Raw genomic sequence first — 21,334 nt, 5'->3', positions numbered from 1 at the left:
AGATGGCCAAAATGGAGGAAAGTTACTTAAATAATCACTTTATCATAAAGTGCAAAATTGCAACTGAATGGTCTGTTTTAAAAATAAACATTGTGAGGTAGTTTAAGCTTGAAATTTAGATCTGATGCTTCTGGGCTTTTTTTTTTTCCTATGTGTGTATACGTTTCTTTTAACATAACTTTTCAATAAGACGAGCAGCACATTAAACATGTTGTGATGGACAGACAGAGGCATTAACATCCTACCACATTTTGCTCACTCTGGCTGCTCCTAATCTGCAGATGCTCAGCAGGGCACATCTGTTCCCAGGCATGCTCTCAGCAGTGACCAGACCACAGGGGACTGGATCAGACTTTGCCACCCCCTGCTTGCAGCCAGACTTCACTCCCATAGGAGTGGGTGATGATTCACACCACATCTCATCCAGTCATGCAGTCGGAGCACAGAATAATTTAGGTTGGAAGAGACCTCTGGAAGTCTTCAGTGAATCTTCCTGCTTAAAACAAGTCTGACTAGATCGGGTTGCTCAGGGCTTGGACCAGCTCAAGTATCTGGGTATTTGAGTATCTCCAGTGATGCCTCCCTGGGCAGCCCCTGCTGAGGGTGCACGTTGTGGTCCCAGCACTGGGAAACCACCTCAGTTCTCCAGTACAGACATGATCTGTGCTTCTTTCCCAAGTGCCCCCATGGCAAAGCTCTTGTGTCAGAGGGCTTTTGTACAACTGGAGCCTCATGGCCTGAGCTTGTAAGGGGTTTTCAGTCTCAGTTTCGTGGTCCCCTAACACCACCATACCCCTCCCACAAGCCTGTCTGAGTTGTGTCCTGGCTGCTTGCAGACAGGCTCTGTGTTGAGCAGCATTTAAGAGGCTTTCAAAAGGAATGTGTTGTCTGTTGGTTGTTACCCATGTTTGGGAAAACATGAAAAAGGTACTTTTCAAGTATTCCCCAGTGCAGCTGTAGTTGTGGTTTTGGCTGGTTTTATCATTTCTCGTGGGGCTGGGAGGCCTTTAGCTCTCCATGGCTGGGTCTGTCAGAGGGCCTGGGATGGCGGAGCTGGGTCAGCTGGTTTGCTTCCAAACAAGACTCAAGTGGTTCTGGGAGCTGCTTGGATGTTTGTCAGAAATGTGTGGAGCCAGCAGTGTGGGGGCTCCTGGTGCTCAGAGAGAAGGAGGTGTCGGAGGATCAGCGCTGCTGAGGAGTGTGGTGTGCAGTGATTGATTCCCTTGGGACGTAGGCAGGTCTGTGTTGTGTTACAGGCTGAGCAAAACAGAGTTGGTACATCAGCATCTAAAAACCTGATCCTTTGGCCACAGACATCCACCTTTCAGACTTCTCCATTCGTTCCCATCCTGCTGCAGGTTTCTTCCCCTCTGCAGAGATTATTGCCTTGGAGCTCGGCCTCAGCGGGGCTGCGTTTGCCTCCTTAATGTGACTCTCACGTTAGCCAGGTTAGTTTAAATAGCCTGTGAAGGTGGTTTGAGCTAACCCAGTTTATGCAGCCCAAAGGAGACTAAAACCACTTCAATCCATCAAGAGAATCACAGTAACAATATTCTCAACAGTAGAACTGGAACAGGAATGCACGAATGGATAGTTGTCCAGGGCCCTAGAAATAAATTCAACCTGTGTTGTCTTAGTGTAATATGTCAAATGGATATTAAATTCTTTAAAATTGCACTTTGAAGTAATTCAAACTTTTAAACAGAAAATCTACTGATTTCCTAATTTCAAGTCAGCTTTTCACCAGCAATTCAGAGGTGATTTATAACTTTGCTTTACTGTGGAAAATGTAAAATGAGGAATTAATGAAGGAAGTTGAAAAGTTACAAAGGCAAATTTGCTTACATGGAAAAACTGCTACAGCTGTGATGAAAACTCAGTGAATCTTGCTGGTTAGTTCAGATTAGTAAAAAGAATTGCCTTCTGTGCAGGAGAGCAAACTTTAACTTAAATTAATAAATTGCTTATGTTTATGTCCAGTTTGGCCACAGATGGGTGAGTATGTTAAGGTAGAGGAATTAGGTAGGCTTACTTTGGGCATGTATAAAGAAGAATGGCACAAAGAGTAGCCAGAGTTCAATTTAGTGTAACTGTAAGAACAGAAACACACATAAATCTGATTTAGGAAAGGCCATATTTCTTAAAATAGCAATATGATTTAGCAGAGATCAAGAGAAGTTATATGTAAATGAATCTGGATTATAGCCCTGTGAGGCAGACTGATTTCAAAGTTCTACAGAAGGCAAATAATTCCTAACTCACTTATTTTGGTTATTTCCAGATGGTAGTTGCTTGTAGATTTTACAGATTGCTACTGAAGTTAAATGTTTTAATATGCTGGAGACTTGTCACGGGACTGCTTGTTCCCAATTCAAGAGTTTATTTTTGCCAGCATAACCAAAAGCAGGAGGGAATTGTCGGAAGTCTCACACAGATTTTTGTAATGTCTCTTTGATGAGCCTTGCAGGCCTGAGAGGCTCAGTTCAGTGGTGCACAGTATTTCACTTTTTACTACTTTTTCTAAGGGCAGATGTTAAAAATGGACACACAAAATATTCCTCAAGTCTTGTAGTATTGAGGTTGCTTCTTGTCCCTAACCCCCACTCTGATTTTTTGGTTCATCAGTGCAGCATTAGAACTTGGCATAAATGTTAATAGAGATTTTTCACTGGAGCTCCTGAGTGATTTCAGTGAAGTCCTGGCTGATGGAAAAACACCGACTCCTCACACGGGCGTGTCGAGACATAAATCTTGCCTTGTATTTGAGGAAATAGATCAAGGTCTGTCAGATCTCTCTCTAAAACATATTCTCTTGTTTTTAATGTTTTTGCTATGGTTTGTGCTTGATCTATGGCTGCATGAAAGGGTTTAAAAATTGGTTGATGCTCCCAGCAGTGCCAGACTGTAGGTGCTTTCATTTCCCTTCTCCCAGCTTTTCCATGGAAAATTTCTTAGATAGACATCACAAGACTGTAATCTGCAAAGAGCAGAGAGCTGGGATCAGCACTGAGGAAGTCTGTGTGTGTAAGAGTGAATTTCAGAGTAAATTTAGAAGCAAGTTGAGTGCTATGGAAACGCTTCTGAGGCAGGTTCTTCAGGGGTGGATTGTCCAAGCATGCTCGGTGCAGTCACTGTGCAGCCATCTCCAGCTGCACCGGCACACTTAGGCACCAAAATACATACACAAAAGAAGAAATTCTGTTTTTAAAATGTCCACAGTTAAAATTAGAGGGGTTGTTTTCCCCCCCTTATCACCTTGTCAAGGTGAGGAGGACTTGCCATGTCAAGGGGGCACAGTGTGCCTGTCGCAGCTGGGTCTCACTGATCAGTGTTTCCACCCCTGCACAGACTAAATAAGCTTTCCCTACCTGTTGTAAGTGCTGCAGAAGAGAAGGTTATAAGGATTCTTTGTCAGATTATCCCTGTGGGTAGAGCAATTCTCATTTCTCATGAAAAAGAGAATTGTCCCAAAAACATTTGAGGTCTCACTATTTGTGGCAAGGAAGTTTGTAAAGAGTAAGGCTTAAGTTTTCCTGTGCCAGGAGAGTAAAAGAATGTCATTAATTTAGAAGTGCTGTAGTGATGAGTTGTATAAAAAAAACAGGTATGTGTTTAATTGGTATGGAAAAAATAGAAAATGGGAGGTGTAAGTACATGCTCAGATGTATCAGATAAGGATGTTCTGGTGCCTTCTGGAGCTATAATTGCCTAATTTCTTGACATGACTGGGTGCTGCTCGGTGTCAGCCCTATGAAATATGTCTGCTGTTTGGTTTTTTGATGCCTTTGACCAGGAGGTTGTCCTGCCTGATTGGCAGAGGTGTCCTGGAATCCAAATTACACTGTGTCTGTGCATAGTTGCTTATTACAAGAAATGAGGATGTTTTTCTTTCACAACAGCTGAAGGGTTAACACTGCACATACCCAAACTGGCAGTCAGTGAGACCACCCAGTAGTTATACTTCACAAATGACAGTGTCACTGGTAACTCAGAGTAAAACACAGGGAAATATAATGCACATTCATTGGGTTACTGCACTGAACAGGCAGTATTTCAAGTCTGCACATTCTGAATCTCTTTGGATTGTGCATGCTAGCTTTAGAAAAGGCAGATAGAAAGAAAAGGTAAAATGTTGTCCTTGATGTGTTTACCAAAGCAGGGAGATGTAAACTCGTGGCACATTGTGTATGCAGAACTTTATTCAGAAAAAATATCTGTTGAAATCAGTAATATCAGGTCCCTATTCTTTAACATTTTTAGAAAGATTAGAACAATAGTTGATGTTAAAACCATTTTTGCCAGGTTTTTTTTTTTTTTTTTGAAACAACTATTAATCATTCCTTTTGTTTAATTTCCTTTGTAGGTATTGTTTTAGTGGCCATAAATCCTTATGAACAGCTGCCTATCTATGGAGAAGATATCATCAATGCCTACAGTGGCCAAAATATGGGGGATATGGATCCACATATCTTTGCAGTGGCTGAGGAAGCATACAAGCAGATGGCCAGGTTTGTAGACCAGAGTCTTGAAGTCACTGTTTTTCTGAAAGGAATAAAACAAAGTTTCTGGCTAATGCTCTTCTCTTTAATTTATAGCTTGTGGAGTATTTTGCAATATTTCTCTTTTATGCAGTGTTTTAGTAGGTTTCACAAGGGGAAAAGTTGCCTTAGTGAGCAGTAAAGCTTTATAAATGCTGTGGAGATCATGGCCACTGACACTTAGGAATTACCTCAGATCATGTCAGTATTTAGGTCTAAAATTAGCCCTGTGCTTTATATGATTGTTATTTTTTTTTCATTTGATTAGCAAAATAAGGACATATTTTTTAATTGTCAGTGGATTTTTAAAGAGAAAAGGGCCAGGTTCTCAGCTGTTTTGTGCTTTTATGTGATACTGGCAAGAGAAAAGAAATCACTGGGCTTATGAGTGCTATTATAGGCTCCTGGTCGTGTCAGTAATGTCCCAGCTACGTGATCTGCCTGTGGCTGCTCTTGACTGGAATTAAGAGGGAGCCGAGGGACGATTGCTCTTTGTCCTTAGAAACTGAGTCTCTAAGGACACTGCAACAGCTGTGCAGGAAATCCTCATTTTGTTAGCTGTTGCATCAAAATGAACTTGTCACCAAGGGCAGTGGTTAGCAGGAACTTCTTTGCCTTACCCCAAGAGCCTGCAGTTAGGGGTGCTTTTGAAATATTTCATTTCTAGGATACAGTCTTTTGGGCTGCTGTGTGGTCTTTGGTTGGCAAGATGCTCCCTGGTGTCCTCACTGTTTAGCTTCAAGCTGTTGGTATCGTTTTCCTTGTTGGCAATACAGCTCATGATCAAATTAATCAAGGAAAACATTGAAAGATCTCGATTATTTGTGATGGCCCTTAAGCTATACTGCAAGTGAGGGAGGCAGGGGGAGAATGGGTTGGGAATTATAAAATCTTCATGTTTGAAATCAGCTATCTGTACATTTAAGAGCCTTAAGAACTAGACTAGTGGATGGATAGAATGGATAAAATGTTTGTCACATACATATCTGAATACAGTGATCTGCAATACCCACGAAATAGATAATTTCAAAATACAACAGCTCAGTGCAAAATTTCATGACTTAGGGTAATTGCAAAAGAGCCAGTGTTTCAAAAATACCCTTGTCTTGGTTTAACTCCAGGCAGCAACTCAGTACCACACAGCCACTTGCTTACTCCCTCCCTTCCTCACTGGGATGGGGAAGAAAAACTCATGGGTTGAGATAAGAACAGGTTAATAATTGAAATACAGTAAAGTAATACAAAATAATAACAACAACAGTACTAGCAATGAAAAGGAAAGAGAGAAAGAGGAGTAAAACCCAAGAAAAAGAAGTGATGCACAGTAAAATTGCTCACCAGCTGCTGACCAATGCTCAGCCATTCCCCAAGCAGCCAGCAGCTGCTCACAGGCAACTCCCCCAGTTTATATCCTGGGCCTGATCTTCCTGGGTGTGGAAAATCCCCTGGCCAGCTGGGGTCAGCTGTCCTGGCTGTGCTCCCTCTCAGCTCCTTGTGCACCTGCCCACTGCCAGAGTGTGAGACTCTGACAAGTCCCTGAGTGCAGGTGAGCACTGCTCAGCACCAGCCGAGGTGTCACTGTGGTGTCACCATTATTCCCAGAACTCCAAAGTGCAGCACTGCACCAGCTGCTAGGAAGAAAATTGCCTCTATTCCAGCTGAAACCAGGACAGCTCTACACCCACACTGTTGAATGGCAGAGATACTTGCCTTACTTCCTTTCTGCTCAGAAAATAGATACATAATCTGGTGTGGAAATACAAAGGCAAAACTGTGTGTTACAATAGTCACATCTTCTTCCTGCCTCTTTCATCTCTGCAGTTTTAAAGAGACTTGGTTCTCAAGTCCCTCTAAAAGCTGTACAAAACAAAACTTTATAAACCTTATTTTATGTCTAAAATTATAGTCAGTGATAGTTGTCATCAAAATTCACAGAATTTTTGTTCTTAATAGTAACCAGGGGAAGTAAGAGGTGGGAGGGGGATCTGTCTCCACTGGCTAACTCCTGGCTGAAGTGGGCTTACCTCTTACTGGTGCTGAAATATCAAAAAGTGCTGGATCACCTGTGTTCTGTGTGCCTGTGCAGTGGAGATGTCTGTCTGCCACCACTGGCATTCTCTGCTGTTGGGCAGACTCGGGGGGGCTGAGATTTTGGCTCGATTTTCCTCTGTGGCTTTTCCATCTTGCGTTAATTACCTGCTCTTCAGCTCTCACTGCAGCCTCGGGCAGTTCTGCTGTCCTGAATAACAACAAACAAGATGTGGTAGGAGTTCCTTTTTGGAACAAATGATGAGAAATTGTATGACTATGAAGATTAGCTTAAATAAACCTTCTGAATTATTTAATTACTTTGTGTCTCTCTTGTAAAAAATTTGTTATTCTTTATGACTGACAGTACTTTCATAGTTGCAAAATGAAATCTGGGCACACAATGCAACTGAAAAAAATTCTCTACACTGAAGTAACTATTTAATTGTTTTAGCTTTTCAATGTTTATTTCCTTTTCTATTTGTTTGGGGATTTTTTTGCCTTGTTTTTAAGAGCTTTTTCTGTCATTACAACATACCGGTTTTGGTCATTGAATTTAGTTTTCTATTGCTGCTTACAATTACTAAACCCCACCCTTTAACTTCACTGATGTTTTTTATACTCTGAACAAATCACCTTTTACTTCTGAATTATGAAGTTAGAGAAAAAGAGCTCCAGTTTTATATTTCTGCAGCTATTTAAAAATGAAAATCGGATTGTCTGTGACTGCTGTATTAACATCTTAAAAAGTGCATTGCATATTCATGTGGTAGCTAGTCATATGGCATTAATCTGCATTTATGTGTGTAATTGGTGAGATTTATTTTTCTCTTGTTTCTGATCTTTCCTAACTCAATGTTTAAATGGTCACTGGAATAATTAGTCATGATGCTCCTATCCTTAAGGCTTCAGTGAAGTCTTCTAAATATTTATTCCTTAGGTCTTCTTGTTAATTTATAATTTAGTGATTTGGAGTTTGTTCTTTCCAGCTTCATTGCTTCATCTGCTGCAGCTGAGAAACTCCATCCATATGTGTGGTTAACTAAATCATCTCTGGAGCCTTCTTCAGCCAAAGGAAGGCCCCATGGCTGAAACCTGGAAAGCCAGTGATTAAATATTTGCATTGTGTTTTCAGAAAAAATACAGTGCAAAAATGTTGCCCACTGGAGTGCCAGGGATGGAGCTCACATCTGGCTTGTGCACTGGAAGTGATACACAGCAATTGCTTGGGGTTAATTGCAGCATAAAGCAGCACATAAAAAACCTTTGCATGTGGCATTTCCTGCTTAGTGGGAGCCAAATGATGGGGTACCTGCTGCTGGGAAGTGCTGGGCCTGTTTGAGCCTCTGTATTTCCTCTTCCTACAGCAGCACTGTCACCAGTTTCCAGTGGAGGGTTAGTGGGGAGGAGCATGGCTTGTCTTCACCCATAGCCAACAGTAAAATAAGTGGGTACTGGTACTTGGTAGCTTCTTGTCTTCTTCAGTGCAGGAAAACATGCACAGCTCTTAAGACTAATCTCATTTTGGATTTTTTTTTCCTTTGCCCCTTTCCCTTCTCTTCCTCCCTTGTCATCTGTGTCTTTGTACCTTTTTCCTTTTCTCTCTCCATCTCCTGCTACTCCTCTGCACAGACTGTCAGCTTTGTTTCAGACACCTTTCCTCTGCTGTGCCTAAAATAAGCAGTGATCTAGTTTTACAGCTGCACTTAAAGTGTGTTAGGGCTCTGAGTGCTTCATCCTTACCAGTAACTGTATTGGTTTGGGCTGTATGAGCCTGCAGACTGTGAGGGTTTGGAGCAGATCTCCTGCTGTGTCCAAGGACTGGACAGTGGGAGGGAGCAGGATCGTTCGGCTTGGGACGTGTCCGTGTGGCTTTTGTGCAGAGTGGTTTGGTTCTGTGGGCACAGCTCTAACAAGCTGTGCTTTTGGAGAGAGCTGGGACCTGCACTCACAGGGCTCTCCTCAGCCATGGCCGTGTGCTGACCATGGATAGCTCACTCCATTTGGGTGAACATGTACAGGTTTGGGACTGTTTGAGGCAGATGAGTGACGCAGAAGGAAGAAAATCATTATTGAAGGATATATTTTTGTCCCAGAAATATAAACCTCAGTGTCAGCATGTGGGTGTTTGCATATGTTGATTCCTTTGAGCTGCATGCAATGCATACCACCTTTGTATGTCGGTGTTTCCAAATTGTGAACAAAACCCAAGTTCAGTCTTCAGTTACCCCTCTGTGGTAACTATGAAAATTGAAGCAAAGCTTCAGTTGCCAAACATTTTATTTTTTATTTTCAATTACAACTTCTGTAGGAATCATAACTGTCAGCTGGTGTGGCTCATTTTCTTTTTAATATTCAATAGAATATTCAATAAATTTTTAACTCTCTGGTTTGCAATAAGATGTTGATTATTATACTCTTGTAACTGTTAAGAATCGCATTAATGTATGAGACTTATGATTATCAGTTTCCTAACACTATCAGGGAAAAATCAGTCTTTCACAGGATTCTTTCCCCTGCCTAGTGATGGTATATTGCAGTAATTAAGATAATGCATTTTTTTATCAGCACTTTGTTGGTCTGATTTGTTCCATCCTACTTGTGGTTGATGGCAGATAGAGCAAATTCAATTTAATAAATTAACTTTGAGATTTTCTTCTGATTAATTAGTGAAGTTGTCTAGCATCATTTAAGATGAAAGTAACCTCTGTAAACAGAATTGCATACTGATGAGATCCATGTAAACCTTAATGAATGCCAGCATGGAAAACAACAGTGATTAAAGCATCAATTTCCAAAGTTTTACTTTTTCTATTTGGACAAAGTATAGCGATTTATTTTGTGGTACTGTGTAGCTTTCTTATTAAATTACCTTTAATAAGCAGGCTGCCTCTCTGTTTTGTCAGCTTTTCTGTGTGTGTCTGATGGCTTTCACCTGCAGGAAGATATTTTTCTATCACTTTTTGTTCTAAAGGAAGCTTGGTGAACTGTTGAGTAGGTGTTTTGAAAGCATCTTTACTGACAGTCTCCCAGCTATCCCAGGCATCCCAAGATGATGTCCTCTTATAAAAATGCATGTTTGATCAGCTGCTGCTTTGCTTCTGAGTGTCTGATGAATGGATACTGCATTTTCCCCTGGCAGAAGTCATGGCAGGGATGATTAACAGCCTGCCACAGAGCTACATCCAGTTATGGAATGAGAGCCTGCTGTGCTGGGTGCTAGACAAACATACAATGCCTTCCTCCACTTATGGCTGTGACATAGGACTTCTTGAGCTAAATATCTGCCTTGAAAAGAGGTGGTATTTCTGGGCCCCTGTTGTTAGAATGCAAAGAGAGAAGTCTTCCTTTCTGATGAGATGATTTTGGAGCAGTTTCTCATTCTTGGAGCCTGACATTTTATTATGTTGCAGGTACAAGATGGCAGCTGGGGGAATCAACTTGGCATAACATAAGGGACTACTTGTCCAAGCAGTGATTGTTTTTAGGCAACAGAAGGGTTAAGTATGGTTGTAGCTGAAGCTGGAGTTCACATGAGGTGTCCTGCTGGTAGCTAAGCAATGAGCTTTCCTAAACTGTTGCAGGAGTGACCTCTGACTAATCCCTGGATACATCAGTTGCAGAGTGCTGGCTCATCTCTGTGCTCCTCTGGAGTGCAATCTGTCATGTGCTGGCCTCAGTTTTCCTCATTTGTGTGTGTTGGGAGATGTTACTGACAATTCATTATCTTTTCACCTCTTTACATTTTTACAGTCAAGAGCTGTGTTTCCTGGATGTAATTATAATGGCAAGTGGTGCATTTTGTTAATTAAAAAAAAAGTACATCTGGTTGTGAGAGTGTTGCAGAATGCTCGTACCAAGCTGTTGTTGAGGAGAAACAAAGATGCTTAAGAACTTGGGCTGTTTTGGAGTGGTTGCAGCTGAAACAGACTCACGAGAATTCAAGTTGTGAATAATAATATTATTTCATCTTTGCTTTGCATGTTTGATGAGTAGACACCAGAGTTCTTTACTTTGGGAGAGAGAAGAGATCAGCATCATTGCTTCCACTTTATAAGTTGAAGCAGACATGGGGACTGGGGGGGCAGCTTTGGTGAGTTCACCAAGGTGGCAAAAGCAGGGTGTTGAGCCCCTGAATCAGAAATCCTGGTCCTGTGTCTGGTGACTTGGTGACACCAGCTTGGCAATAAACTGTGTGAGAATAGGATATGTAACTGACTGTGGAGTTCAGTTCAGTGCTTTCAGTGTACAAAAATGGCAAATGAGCTGCATTTTTCATGCCCTCCTTTCCTGCAGCATTAAGGGGCCTCTGTGCTAGGTAACATCTATTCCTAATAACATTTGCTTTCGCTGAGGGTTTCGTGTCTTCCAGGCACTTTACAAGCCCTACCAAAGCCTGCCTCCTCTAATACTGGAGTCTCAATTTCTGCTTGTGTAGAAGAAAGGCAGAGGTGGTGTGCTGTGGCCAGGCCTGGGTCAGCCCAGACTTGGTGCCAGGCACTGAGGTTCCTGTCACTGGCCCTGTGTCAGAGCATCCTCTTTTCTCCAGCAGCTAAAGATATCAGTGAGAAAAGCTGTTAGGCTTAAAAAAAAAACAAGTTAAACTGGAAATATATTTAGAAATGAGATTAAAGAACGTGGTTTATTGAAATGATGTTTCATGCTTATTAAAAGTGATTGCTTTTACAAAGAACTAATTAAGAATTAGCTGCTTAGTCAGGAGCAATTATTGTGACTCGAGGTTGCAGCTGAAGAATTCTCTGAATTGTCAATGTGTGGCATCTGTGAAGACTGGGATGTATCAGGCCAGAGCATGTTAGATCCAGCTAGTCAGAATAAACCAATGGATACAGCCTGTGAAGGTGGAACAGACACAGAAATGTGGCTGCTGTTCTGTGCTTGCTTCTGGGGCAAAGCACTTGTAATTCACTTTTTCTTTGGTGCTCTTCTGCTCTTTGCCCATCACTACAGAATGGTTCAGAGCACTTCAGACTTCAGCACTACAGACCAGGAGCACTTCAATCTCTGGTAATCATCCTTGGTGCTTACCTAGCACTTTGACATTCTGCATGTTTTACAGACCTTACCTTGTGAATCCACACACCAGCCCTTGGAGGGTGGAAAAATAAATGATCTGTGTCAGGCTGCACCTTTTGGGATGTGCCAGTGCAGGTGAATTTGGAGGCTTGGGCGCCGGAGCACCGCGGTGACGGCTCTGCAGGACGAGGGGCTGTGCCTGCTGTTCAAACGGCACTGCAAGAGGGAAACCTGGGGAGTGAAGGGTGAGGGCAGAGCCCTTACCACGTCTGCCTGGCTGCAGGGAAGGTGGCCTCCCAAGGACAGCAGCTCAGCAGCTGCAGAGAAAACGGAAAGGTCTGCTTGTGCAGCGCAGGCTTGAAGCAGCTGGAAAGTAAGAGGACAATGCAGGAGAACTTTCCCATTCTAAGGGGGCCACTAGCCAAATCCAGAAACAGGGGATAAGAGAATTTATGTAAGGCTGTGAAGAACTTTGTGAAGTAGTTAAAACAGTTTATTCAGAAGGTTGATGAAGGGCAAGGTGTTGCCTCCTGCCCTCAGTGTGAGAGGTGCTGGGAAGGCAGCCCAGAGCTGGCTGCTGCTGCTTTCCATCAGTCCAAGAGCATTAGAAAACTGCTGAATGAATTCTTGTTTGTTTATTTATTTATTTATTGAACAGTTAAATTACTTCTGTTTGAAAAGCAAATCCTGGATTTGTAGAGTTGCCAGGTTTTATAATGGCTTCTAGCAGATGCTGCGTGCCCTGGGCTGAGTTTCCAAGGCCTTTGCACTGAAGGAGTGCAGCTGAGCATGCACAGCCTTGTTTGCTGCCACACAGCACTGCCCTTAGGCAAAGGTGAAGCTAAATATGTTGCATTGACTCGTGTTAAACCTCCCAGCATTGGTGGGTTTTACAGCTGCCTTTTATTTTAAGATAAGTGGAGAAGCAATTTTGGTCTTCTAGAAAAATGAGTAATTGGAACAGTGGGAGCATCACAGAAAAGTGGTGCACAGCTGCCCAAAAAATGGACCTGGGACCTACTGTGGCAGGGGACTGGGAGGGCAGCTCTTGGGGAGAGCACAGGCTGGTGATCCTGCAAGAAAAAGCTAACTCCTTTTATCACTCCAAAACCACATTGTGTGCTGAAAAGAGAAGAAGGTACTGGGAAAAAATGCAGCTATGTTTTGGTTTCAAGTTTACAATCACCGGTAATTTTAGGAAACATGACTTATTTCAACATTTATTGAAATCAGACCTATTTAGTGAGCCTTCAGATGAGTTGTGGAAGTCCTTATTCATCTTAAGCCATGGATTTGTTTTTCTGGTGCTTTATTCTTCTGCCTGCATTCGTCAGCTGTGCATCCTCTTTCCTGCCTTGGGAGATGCCAGTGCCCTGGAGACAGGGCTGCCACCTGTGGCTGGGGAGGTCCTTCTTAAATTTCTTAAGGCATTAATCAAGCTGCTTTCTGTGAAGCTCACAAAACATTCGGTACTGCAGAGAACTCTTGGCTGTATATTGATACTTGATGAAATCTGCTGGGTTTCACAAGAAAGGAGTTAAATTTTTTTCTGTGGGTAATTATTCCAGGACTAAATGAGGTGTTTGGAATATGTGGAGTATTAGACATATTTGTCTATTCTTTGATTCAGTGATTCCTATAACAGCAGTACTTATAAGTTACTTGGGAACATCAATAAATAACATATATAAAGTTACAGTGATATTTAGCACTTTCACACTGATTTATTTTAAGTGCATTGAGTAAACTTAATTTATTTTGGCTTTGTTACCAGTGCCTCATGGTGAGGGAAATGATCATTATTAAACAGACTTTTTTAGTCATGCTGTCAAAGATCTGTGAATGCTCTGACTGTAGATACTACAAGTTATTTTGGTCATATGCTGTCACAAATATACAATGGAGATGCTGAGAGATTGATTGCAAAAATAGGGTGTTTATTTTGGTCAGAGTTTTGTTTATGCTGCTGGAGACACTAAATCATGTCAGCTGCATATATGTACATGTATCCTCGAGAGGTTTGGAAATGCTTTAAGGTGTAAAACATGAAACATATCTTAAAATTAATTTTTGTTGGTCCTTAGTTAATCCTGTGTCTCTCAGAGAAGCTGCAGCTGATGAAAGAACAGCAAGATTTCAAACCTCTCAGCATTTCAGGAACGACTCCTATGTGACCTTTCAGCAATGTCATTAGTTTTTAAGGTATTTTCTTGGGTTGGATTTCCTGCTGCTGTAATTCAGCTGTAGGATGGCAAAGCACTGAGTCCCTCCTCTGTCTTTGGTGGGCATGATGCACATTGGTGTTAGTGCTACTTGTGTGTGTGCTGAAACAGGATCTCTCCCAAATGTTCCCTGAGTCACAGGTTCCTTCCCTGGCAGTTTATGTCAGGTGTTTTGATCATTGAAAATTCACTGTTTTGAAAATGTAAAGCAATTTCAGGCTTACAAGTCTATCTTATCACCACAGACCTGCAGTAGAAGAGCAGTAGTGATATAAAGAAGACCAAACTCTCACTGCTAGATTAAATTAAAGCTATTTATTGTGTACTTGCATTCAAGCAGTAGGGGGTTTTAGTTTTTGAAGATCACAGCATCAGGTCATTAGCAACACTCTGTGCTGGTTTGAGTTAAATAAAAATGAAATTATCATATGCAGTGGGGTTGATGCCCTTACCCATAACCTAAACCTGTTATTCCAAAAGAAAAGAATAAAGCAGTAGCAACTCCACAAGGGGGAGGAAAAAAAGAAAACCCAGGAGATTTAATTCATTACCTTTTAGCACTGAGGCAGTGAGGAGGGAAGATGTCCTGAAGGTGGTGGCCTTCAAACCACCCTGACAAGAAGCTTCCTTAAAAACATCTTGCACCTTGGCAGTGTCCTCAAGGTTAACAAACATAAATGATTTAGGATCAGAGGCAACCTAAGTACTAATGTTCTTCTCATCAAATTGCCCTGTTATTTGCTTTCTTCTATATATATTAAAAATATTGCACTCTGATCTTTTCTGCCAATTTCATCTGTGTTATGGCATGGAGACCATTCAGCTTTGAAGTAGATCATCACAGGTGAGCATTTCAAAGTCCATATCAGAATCTTTTCAATTCAGCTGTTAATGGTACAGTTTTTCCAGGGAGAGATGCTGGTAGCTGGGGTATGAATGGATTGAGAGGAGTATTGAGGTTGATGTCAATAATTTCTGTATTCCTTTTGTTTGTTTTCCCAAGTTGATGTTTTTGTGAGGGGTGTGCTTATATACATGTATTTAACATTATTTGCTGTGGAGTCATGAGTCTGAAAGCCAAGATCAAGTGATACATCCAATGCATCAGTCATAGGAACCAAAACAAGCACAAAAAAGTGTTGTGCTTTGATGATTCAATAGAATAGCTTTGGGCTTCTTTAATCCTCTCTGAAATGCCTATTGATAGAGAGGTTTTTAACTTTTCGTTTTCCTGCTTCAGAAAGAGATTTTCAGTTGGTACAGAAGAAGAAGTTGAAGATATCTGTAAGGATTTTTCAGTCTGTATGTCTTGACTATCCTGATCTGTTTGGACAGTTTGCTGTGGAAGTGATGACTCTGATGCAGTAAGCTGTTTTGATTTTTGTGAGAGGCAGCTTAAATGGGTGCAATTTTGAATGAAAATTGTTTGAAAATTATTTGAAAATTGTTTGAAAAAATATTAGCAAGTTTGCTGTTTCAATTCTTGCACTGGTTTTTCTTTTTTTTTGCCTCCGTTTTTCCATTGGTCAACTGCAGTTGTTACAAGCTGTCATGGATAATGACAGCTGTCAATGATTGGTCACTTGTTGCATCACTGTGCACAACTTGGAGGTGCCCAGTGAGTTTTGCTCCTGCTTCCAATGTATTTGACAGCTGTGCCCTCATGAGAGTAGCAGTTCCTCCACACTGAGCTTCTCTGAAAGCATCTACTGTACATTTTATAAAATGGAAAATTGAAAGTAGCCGGTGCTATTAAAAGCACTGCATTAAGATATATGCACATCCTCAACAAAGGGTTTTTTCACCTCTTGAGAGCAAGGTGATGCTTTTAAAACCACTTGCTGGTTTCTTGTGCATTATCATTTCATTCATAATCTGTAAAACCCTTTCTGTATGCAAGGTATCTCAAGGCAGTTTGCAGCACTCTTGAGCCCTCTTTGAGCAGAAACTATGTTCAGTGTTAAATTTTGCAATGTTTATTCAAAGCATAAGAAGCCCCTGTTGTTATGTAGGCTGTAATCTCAAGCTTCCAGGAACTAGGCAAGACTTCATCTTTTCAATTTTGGCACTCTTGACAGTGAATTTCCTCATGAACATATTGCCTGTCAACAAAATTTTTGTAGCTAAAGTAAAATTGTCTTTAAAAGTTACCAGCCTATGCAGGAATATGGTTGTGCATTATCTTTTGTGATAGAGAATGCCTTAAATTGCCAGATAGGTGTTGCATAGTGTGTCCTCATTCCTGTATTGATCAAGAAATAGCTGTTACCCTCTCATGATTCCCAAAGTATAGGCCTGAGAGAATTTATATAGGAGAGGTCTGAACAAAATCCTCTGCTGCTGAAAGCAATCTCAGGCTATCATTTCACATTTCAGCTTGTGAAGTGTCTGGGTCTGTCATCTTAAAACGGCATTTTTAATGGAGTTTTGTCATTCCTTTATGCTTCTGCTGTTCAGAAGCAGCCAAAGCTGAATGTGATCCTGACTGATGCCTGAACATAACGTGGTGTTTCCATGAGTGGTAAATTGCTCCCAGTCAGACTGTTTCAGTCTTATCTTTTCAAGATAATTTGGCTTAATATTGCATCACAGTGATGTAGTTCTGTGTGCTAGGATCTGATTGCTATCTGCCTTTGAGGGAAAGAGGGCTCCTCCACCTCTCATCTCCTAGGCTGCTTTTCCTCATTTCTGTTTGCAAAAGCATAATTATAATGTTCCCTCCATTCAGAAGTAATCTTAATTTTAAAATCATCTATTTACATGTTTTATGCAGAGAAAAAACAGCAGGAAGATGAAATATTGCATAAAATGTGGCATCTGGCTGCAAAGAGGTGTCACACAAAAAGCTGTTGCCCTACTTACTTGTTTCATTGTTGAAAGTTATAATTACAGGTTTTCTTTCTGACTGGCAACATGTTAAGTACTCAAAATGTCAGGTCAAAGGTAAGGGGTAATGATTTAAGTAAAAATAACTCTAAAAGTGTAGTATATATCTGAGAAAGAACTTGGGTGGTGTCACTTTTGTTTTCTGGGGATTTCTTTCCTTTGTTTTGGTATTTTTAATTTTGTTTTGTTTTTAGCACAGCCTGAATATGAAAATTTCATTTGACATAAACAGAGGGTATTCTTTAGACCACTGCTTATACCAAATCATAAAAAATAATTCTCACTACATTTCATACATCATCCAAGGGGCTTTGATGCTAGTTTACTTGTTATTTTCCTTTCAAATGTGGTGGGTTTTTTTTCTTTAAAGTTTTATGACATTAAAGAGCTTTGTGCTGAGCTGGAACAGCTGCCTGGCAGGAGCACTGCACCTCCTCCAGGAGTGAATATCTGCCTGTGGCAGGATGCCCATAAGCCAAGTCTTCCCTGGGGCTGTGGCAGTAAGAGCTCATCCCCTGCTGCTGTTTGGGTTTGTGCTACACTGTCCTTTCCCCTTCCAGTGGGATCTCAGGCGTTTTGTTGTGTTTTCCTTTCTCTCTGCCAAGGAGCACAAAGAATAATATGCTAGAGGAGGGCCACTGCAGTGTGTTAAAGCAGAACAATGGATTAATGTACTGGGGCAGACAAGAGCAGTCCTGAGCGTGGATGGAGCGCTGGCAAGAGGACACTGGGGCAGACAGTGAGGCAGCCCTTTGTTTGCCATGCTGGCTGTGGTGCTGCAGACACACAAAGTCCCTGCAGAAGGGACAGCAGCAATGTTTTCAGCTCACAGAGAGCAATCCCTCTCTTCTCTAGGCCAGTGTAAGCAATGTGTATGTGTCTATGTACTTAGACAGGAATGTAACAGTGGATCCCTTATTCCTGGGCACATGAGTTGTGCTAAGGAGAAGAGTAGTCTTCATATCTTATGACATGGGGGAAAGAAACTCTGGCTAATTAGCAACAGTATTCCTAAGGAGAAATGATTTCAAACTCATTTTTTCATGACTGTCTTTGTAAAAGTGGAACTCCTGAGAAGAGACTTAGGACTTCAAAAGCAGTGTGTGTTTTCCATGCCCCCACACATGTCCTTCAGGAATGTTAGAAGTTAGAATGAGACACCTTTATTTCCATGACTTTTCTTGGCAAAAGAGCTTGGTTTTTATTGACTGTTTTGTCAGAAGTCTGAGTGAGTTTGCATTCCTTGGTTTTCTGAAAGCTTTTTGTACTTTGGGAACTAAAAAATCTTGACCATCAGAGGATCCATTTCATAGAGCTTCTTCAGTCTTCATATATTTAATGATATTTAATACATGAAACAGCTGGTGATCTACAAATGAAAAGCTTGTTATGTTGTTGCCTATCACTTGTGCTAGGCAATATCTGCAATCAGACCAGAAGTTTCATATTTTCAAATGGCATGGGGTTTTCTTTTTTCTATTTCAAAGAACACAGGAGGAAAAAAGAGAATGGTGCCAATCCTATGAAGAAGTGGTTGTTTTTGACTCCCTGCAGGAGCTGTCGGTGGGAGAGGAAAATTGTTTGTTACTAGTTGTCCCATTCAGACGTGCATTTTTAGGCATTTACCTGGATTTCTCCTGCATCCTGCTGCTGCTCTGTTTGAGCAGGAGGACCCATAAAGCTCCTGCAGCTTCCTGGACCACAGGCTCTCTCCTACACACCTCTGTCTACCATGAGTGAACTCTGCAAGGGGGAATGGGGAAGAAACGAGTGTTTCTACTTCATTTTCTGGCTGGAAATCTTTGTTTTTACTGCAAGCCATCCCAGGCACACAGACCTCCCTCAAGATCCTGCAGAGAGGCTTGATGGCCACTGTCACATGAGGTCTCATCAGAGGGAGGGATGAGCCTTGTGGCCAAGGCTGGCACGTCTGGCAGTTGGGTCTCTGTGACCCGGGCTGCACAGCCTGGGTTATCAGCTGAACAGTTCTGCTTTCCCAGGGCTCTCCCACTGGGACTGACAGCTTGGTGTGCATGAATGTGACAGCTGTGCTGTAGTCATTCACACCTATTGCATGTGTTACATGGAAGATGAGAACATAAAATTAGGTTGCTCTGATCTTCTTAACACTCTGCTATTAAATTTAAAGCAGCACTCAGCCATTCCAAGTGAATTATTTTTACCAAAATGTGGACAATCTGCTTCAACTTGTACCTTAATTTGGTAAGACAAGTACTGCCTTGGCTCTCCCAGGGATGGGTGACAGAGGCTCCTTCAGCCCGTGGCTTTCAGCAGCATGAAGTGGGTGCTGGAGCCATGCTCTTATCTGAGGGCTTGGCATTGTTTTTGAAGATAGGCAGCACCTTGAGAATTGCAGGAGAGTCTGTAAATAATTGTTACCCAGAGCCTGTGCCCACAGGTAATTAACTGGGCCTAACTCAACAGTTATTGTGGGGTCTTGTCCAATTTCTAGTGCCCTCATATCTGCTGGACTTAAATTGGCTTGATTTGACAGCAGAGGTCAGTTGGTCTGGATGACCTTTGTGTCACTGACCACACAACCCAGTCCTCCCTGGGAGAGCAGGTGGTCAGGAGTTCCATCAAAGACCACAGCAAAGCAGGGGAAGACCAAATGGATTTGATGAGAATGGTGTTCATCTCCAGGGTGGGAGACAGAGCTGGTCAGCATTCTTCTACCAGGTGGGAATGCCTGGCCAGGCACCTGAGGTGTCTGAGGTGCCTCTGGGGTTATCACAAGCATTGACATCATCCTGGAGAGACAGGAAGGGAGGAGGAGGAGCTCTCACCTCTAGGGCCATGGTGCAGTAGAGGCCATGCTGAGGGACATGCACACAGTCCTGTCCATCTGGGGCTGGTTCTCTCCTGGGATAGCAATGGGCTCGTAAACGTGACACATAACACCAATTTGAGACAAAATCACCAATTTTTGCTGGATGGGCTAAACACAGAAAAGGAACATATGTAATTTATACATGTTTGATAAATAACTTCATTATTTCATCAGCAGGGATTTTTTTAATCATCCCAGAAACAGAATCCAGATCTTCTGCCAGGCCTCTTCTGCCAGAAACCATAGGTAGTTTTTCCATGCATATGCCTGATTCCCCTGCACGTTTCCTGATGCCACTGGCAGGCCCTGCAGACTGTCACTGAGGTGCCTGAAGTGTCATTAACAGCTCCGGTGCTGTAAGGACAGCCTGGTCTGTACCTTGGCTATGCTCTCTGTGTTCCAGCCCCAGCTCTGTAAAAGCTTTGGGAGAAAGTTTTATTCCTCCTTTTGCTTATTTTCACATTACTGTGTAAAATAGGATTAAGCTTACCCAACTCATAGGCCTACTTCAAAATACTTTTTTTTTTAATGTAATTTGCTTTGAAAATGTAAAAGCTTTATAAAGCACATATGGTCTTTATTTTAAAAGTTTCAGGCTCTATTAATGTTAAATTCTGTGTTATTTTGTAGTGTGTTGTTTACTTATATAGTTGGGTTTGTGCACAGACTTCTCTGTGAGTTGAGAGAAAATTGTTTTAGGACCAAATGGAAATTATTCTTTTTTACAAGAGAAGAATTTTTTTTCACAACAAAGGGACTGTTTTCACTCCAGAGCTGTTATCTCTGTCCTGAACAGGCATGCTTGAATTTTTCAGATTCAGAACAATTCTGGGATAAGCTGGTGACTAGAGCAGAGGGACGAAAGGTTTCTGTGGCTGACTCTGCTGTTGATTTCTCCCTCTGTAAGATGGCATTCATGATCTTTACTAATGACCACTGACAATTTAGTGGAGCACTGTACCACAGACTGGGTAGAAGTAGCTGCAGAAGCACGTAGTGAGTAGCAGTAACAGATCCTTTGCCACAGCCAGGTTCCCTAAAGCAGCTCTGCTGGCTGCCTGGACTGTCACAGCAGCCTCCATCCTGGAGGAGCATCCTGCTGGCAGGCACTCCAGCCAGCCTGTCAGGCTGCTAGCTAACTGCCTTGTGTCTGCCCCCTGCACTCACCTGATGCTGTACTGCTAACATTCATGGTGGAGGGGTTGTTGCCAAGCTGGGAACACAGAAGATAAGTGTCCTTGAGAGAACAGCTGGGAATTAACATGTGTTTGTGTTTCAGAGATGAGCGAAATCAGTCAATCATTGTCAGTGGGGAGTCTGGAGCTGGAAAGACTGTCTCTGCTAAGTATGCCATGAGGTACTTTGCCACGGTCAGTGGATCTGCCAGTGAAGCCAATGTTGAGGAGAAGGTCTTGGCCTCCAACCCCATCATGGAGGTAAGAGAGCTGCTGGTCCAAGCCCCACCCTCCAGCTGCAGTCATTACTGGGACAAACAAGCATTCAATAGAGAGAGCAATACATACTTCTTAAAAACATTTATGAATATACATTAAAATTTTGTGTTTAATCCATTACAAGGAGTTGCTTTAGGCATCATTTATGAAAGATTGAGAGAAGATGGAAGGTAATGTTTCAATACTGTTAACATATTTCACATAAAGTAATTTTAATGTGAATACTGCTTAAAGTCTCTTCAGCTTTGTAACTGGTAGTTCTCAGACTGCTGGCCAAATGCAATTGGAGAAGACTGGTTTTGTGTGTATCCAAAGAGG

The 21,334-nt window shown here is 41.9% G+C and overlaps 1 protein-coding gene across 3 annotated transcripts in view; it reads left to right on the top strand.

Moving 5' to 3' along the window:
- The window catches only part of MYO5A (myosin VA), a 98,503-nt gene that overhangs the window by 22,303 nt on the left and 54,866 nt on the right, over positions 1-21,334 (top strand). For all 3 annotated transcript variants that reach the window (XM_068203962.1, XM_068203963.1, XM_068203961.1), the window contains exons 4-5: positions 4,364-4,508; positions 20,842-20,998. In XM_068203962.1, coding sequence (XP_068060063.1) covers positions 4,364-4,508; positions 20,842-20,998 — 302 coding nt within the window. The remainder of the gene's footprint in view (positions 1-4,363; positions 4,509-20,841; positions 20,999-21,334) is intronic.

Source organism: Anomalospiza imberbis, chromosome 13, assembly GCF_031753505.1.
Source record: "Anomalospiza imberbis isolate Cuckoo-Finch-1a 21T00152 chromosome 13, ASM3175350v1, whole genome shotgun sequence".
NCBI classification, from domain to species: domain Eukaryota; kingdom Metazoa; phylum Chordata; class Aves; order Passeriformes; family Viduidae; genus Anomalospiza; species Anomalospiza imberbis.
This window is presented reverse-complemented; position numbering and strand designations above follow the sequence as displayed.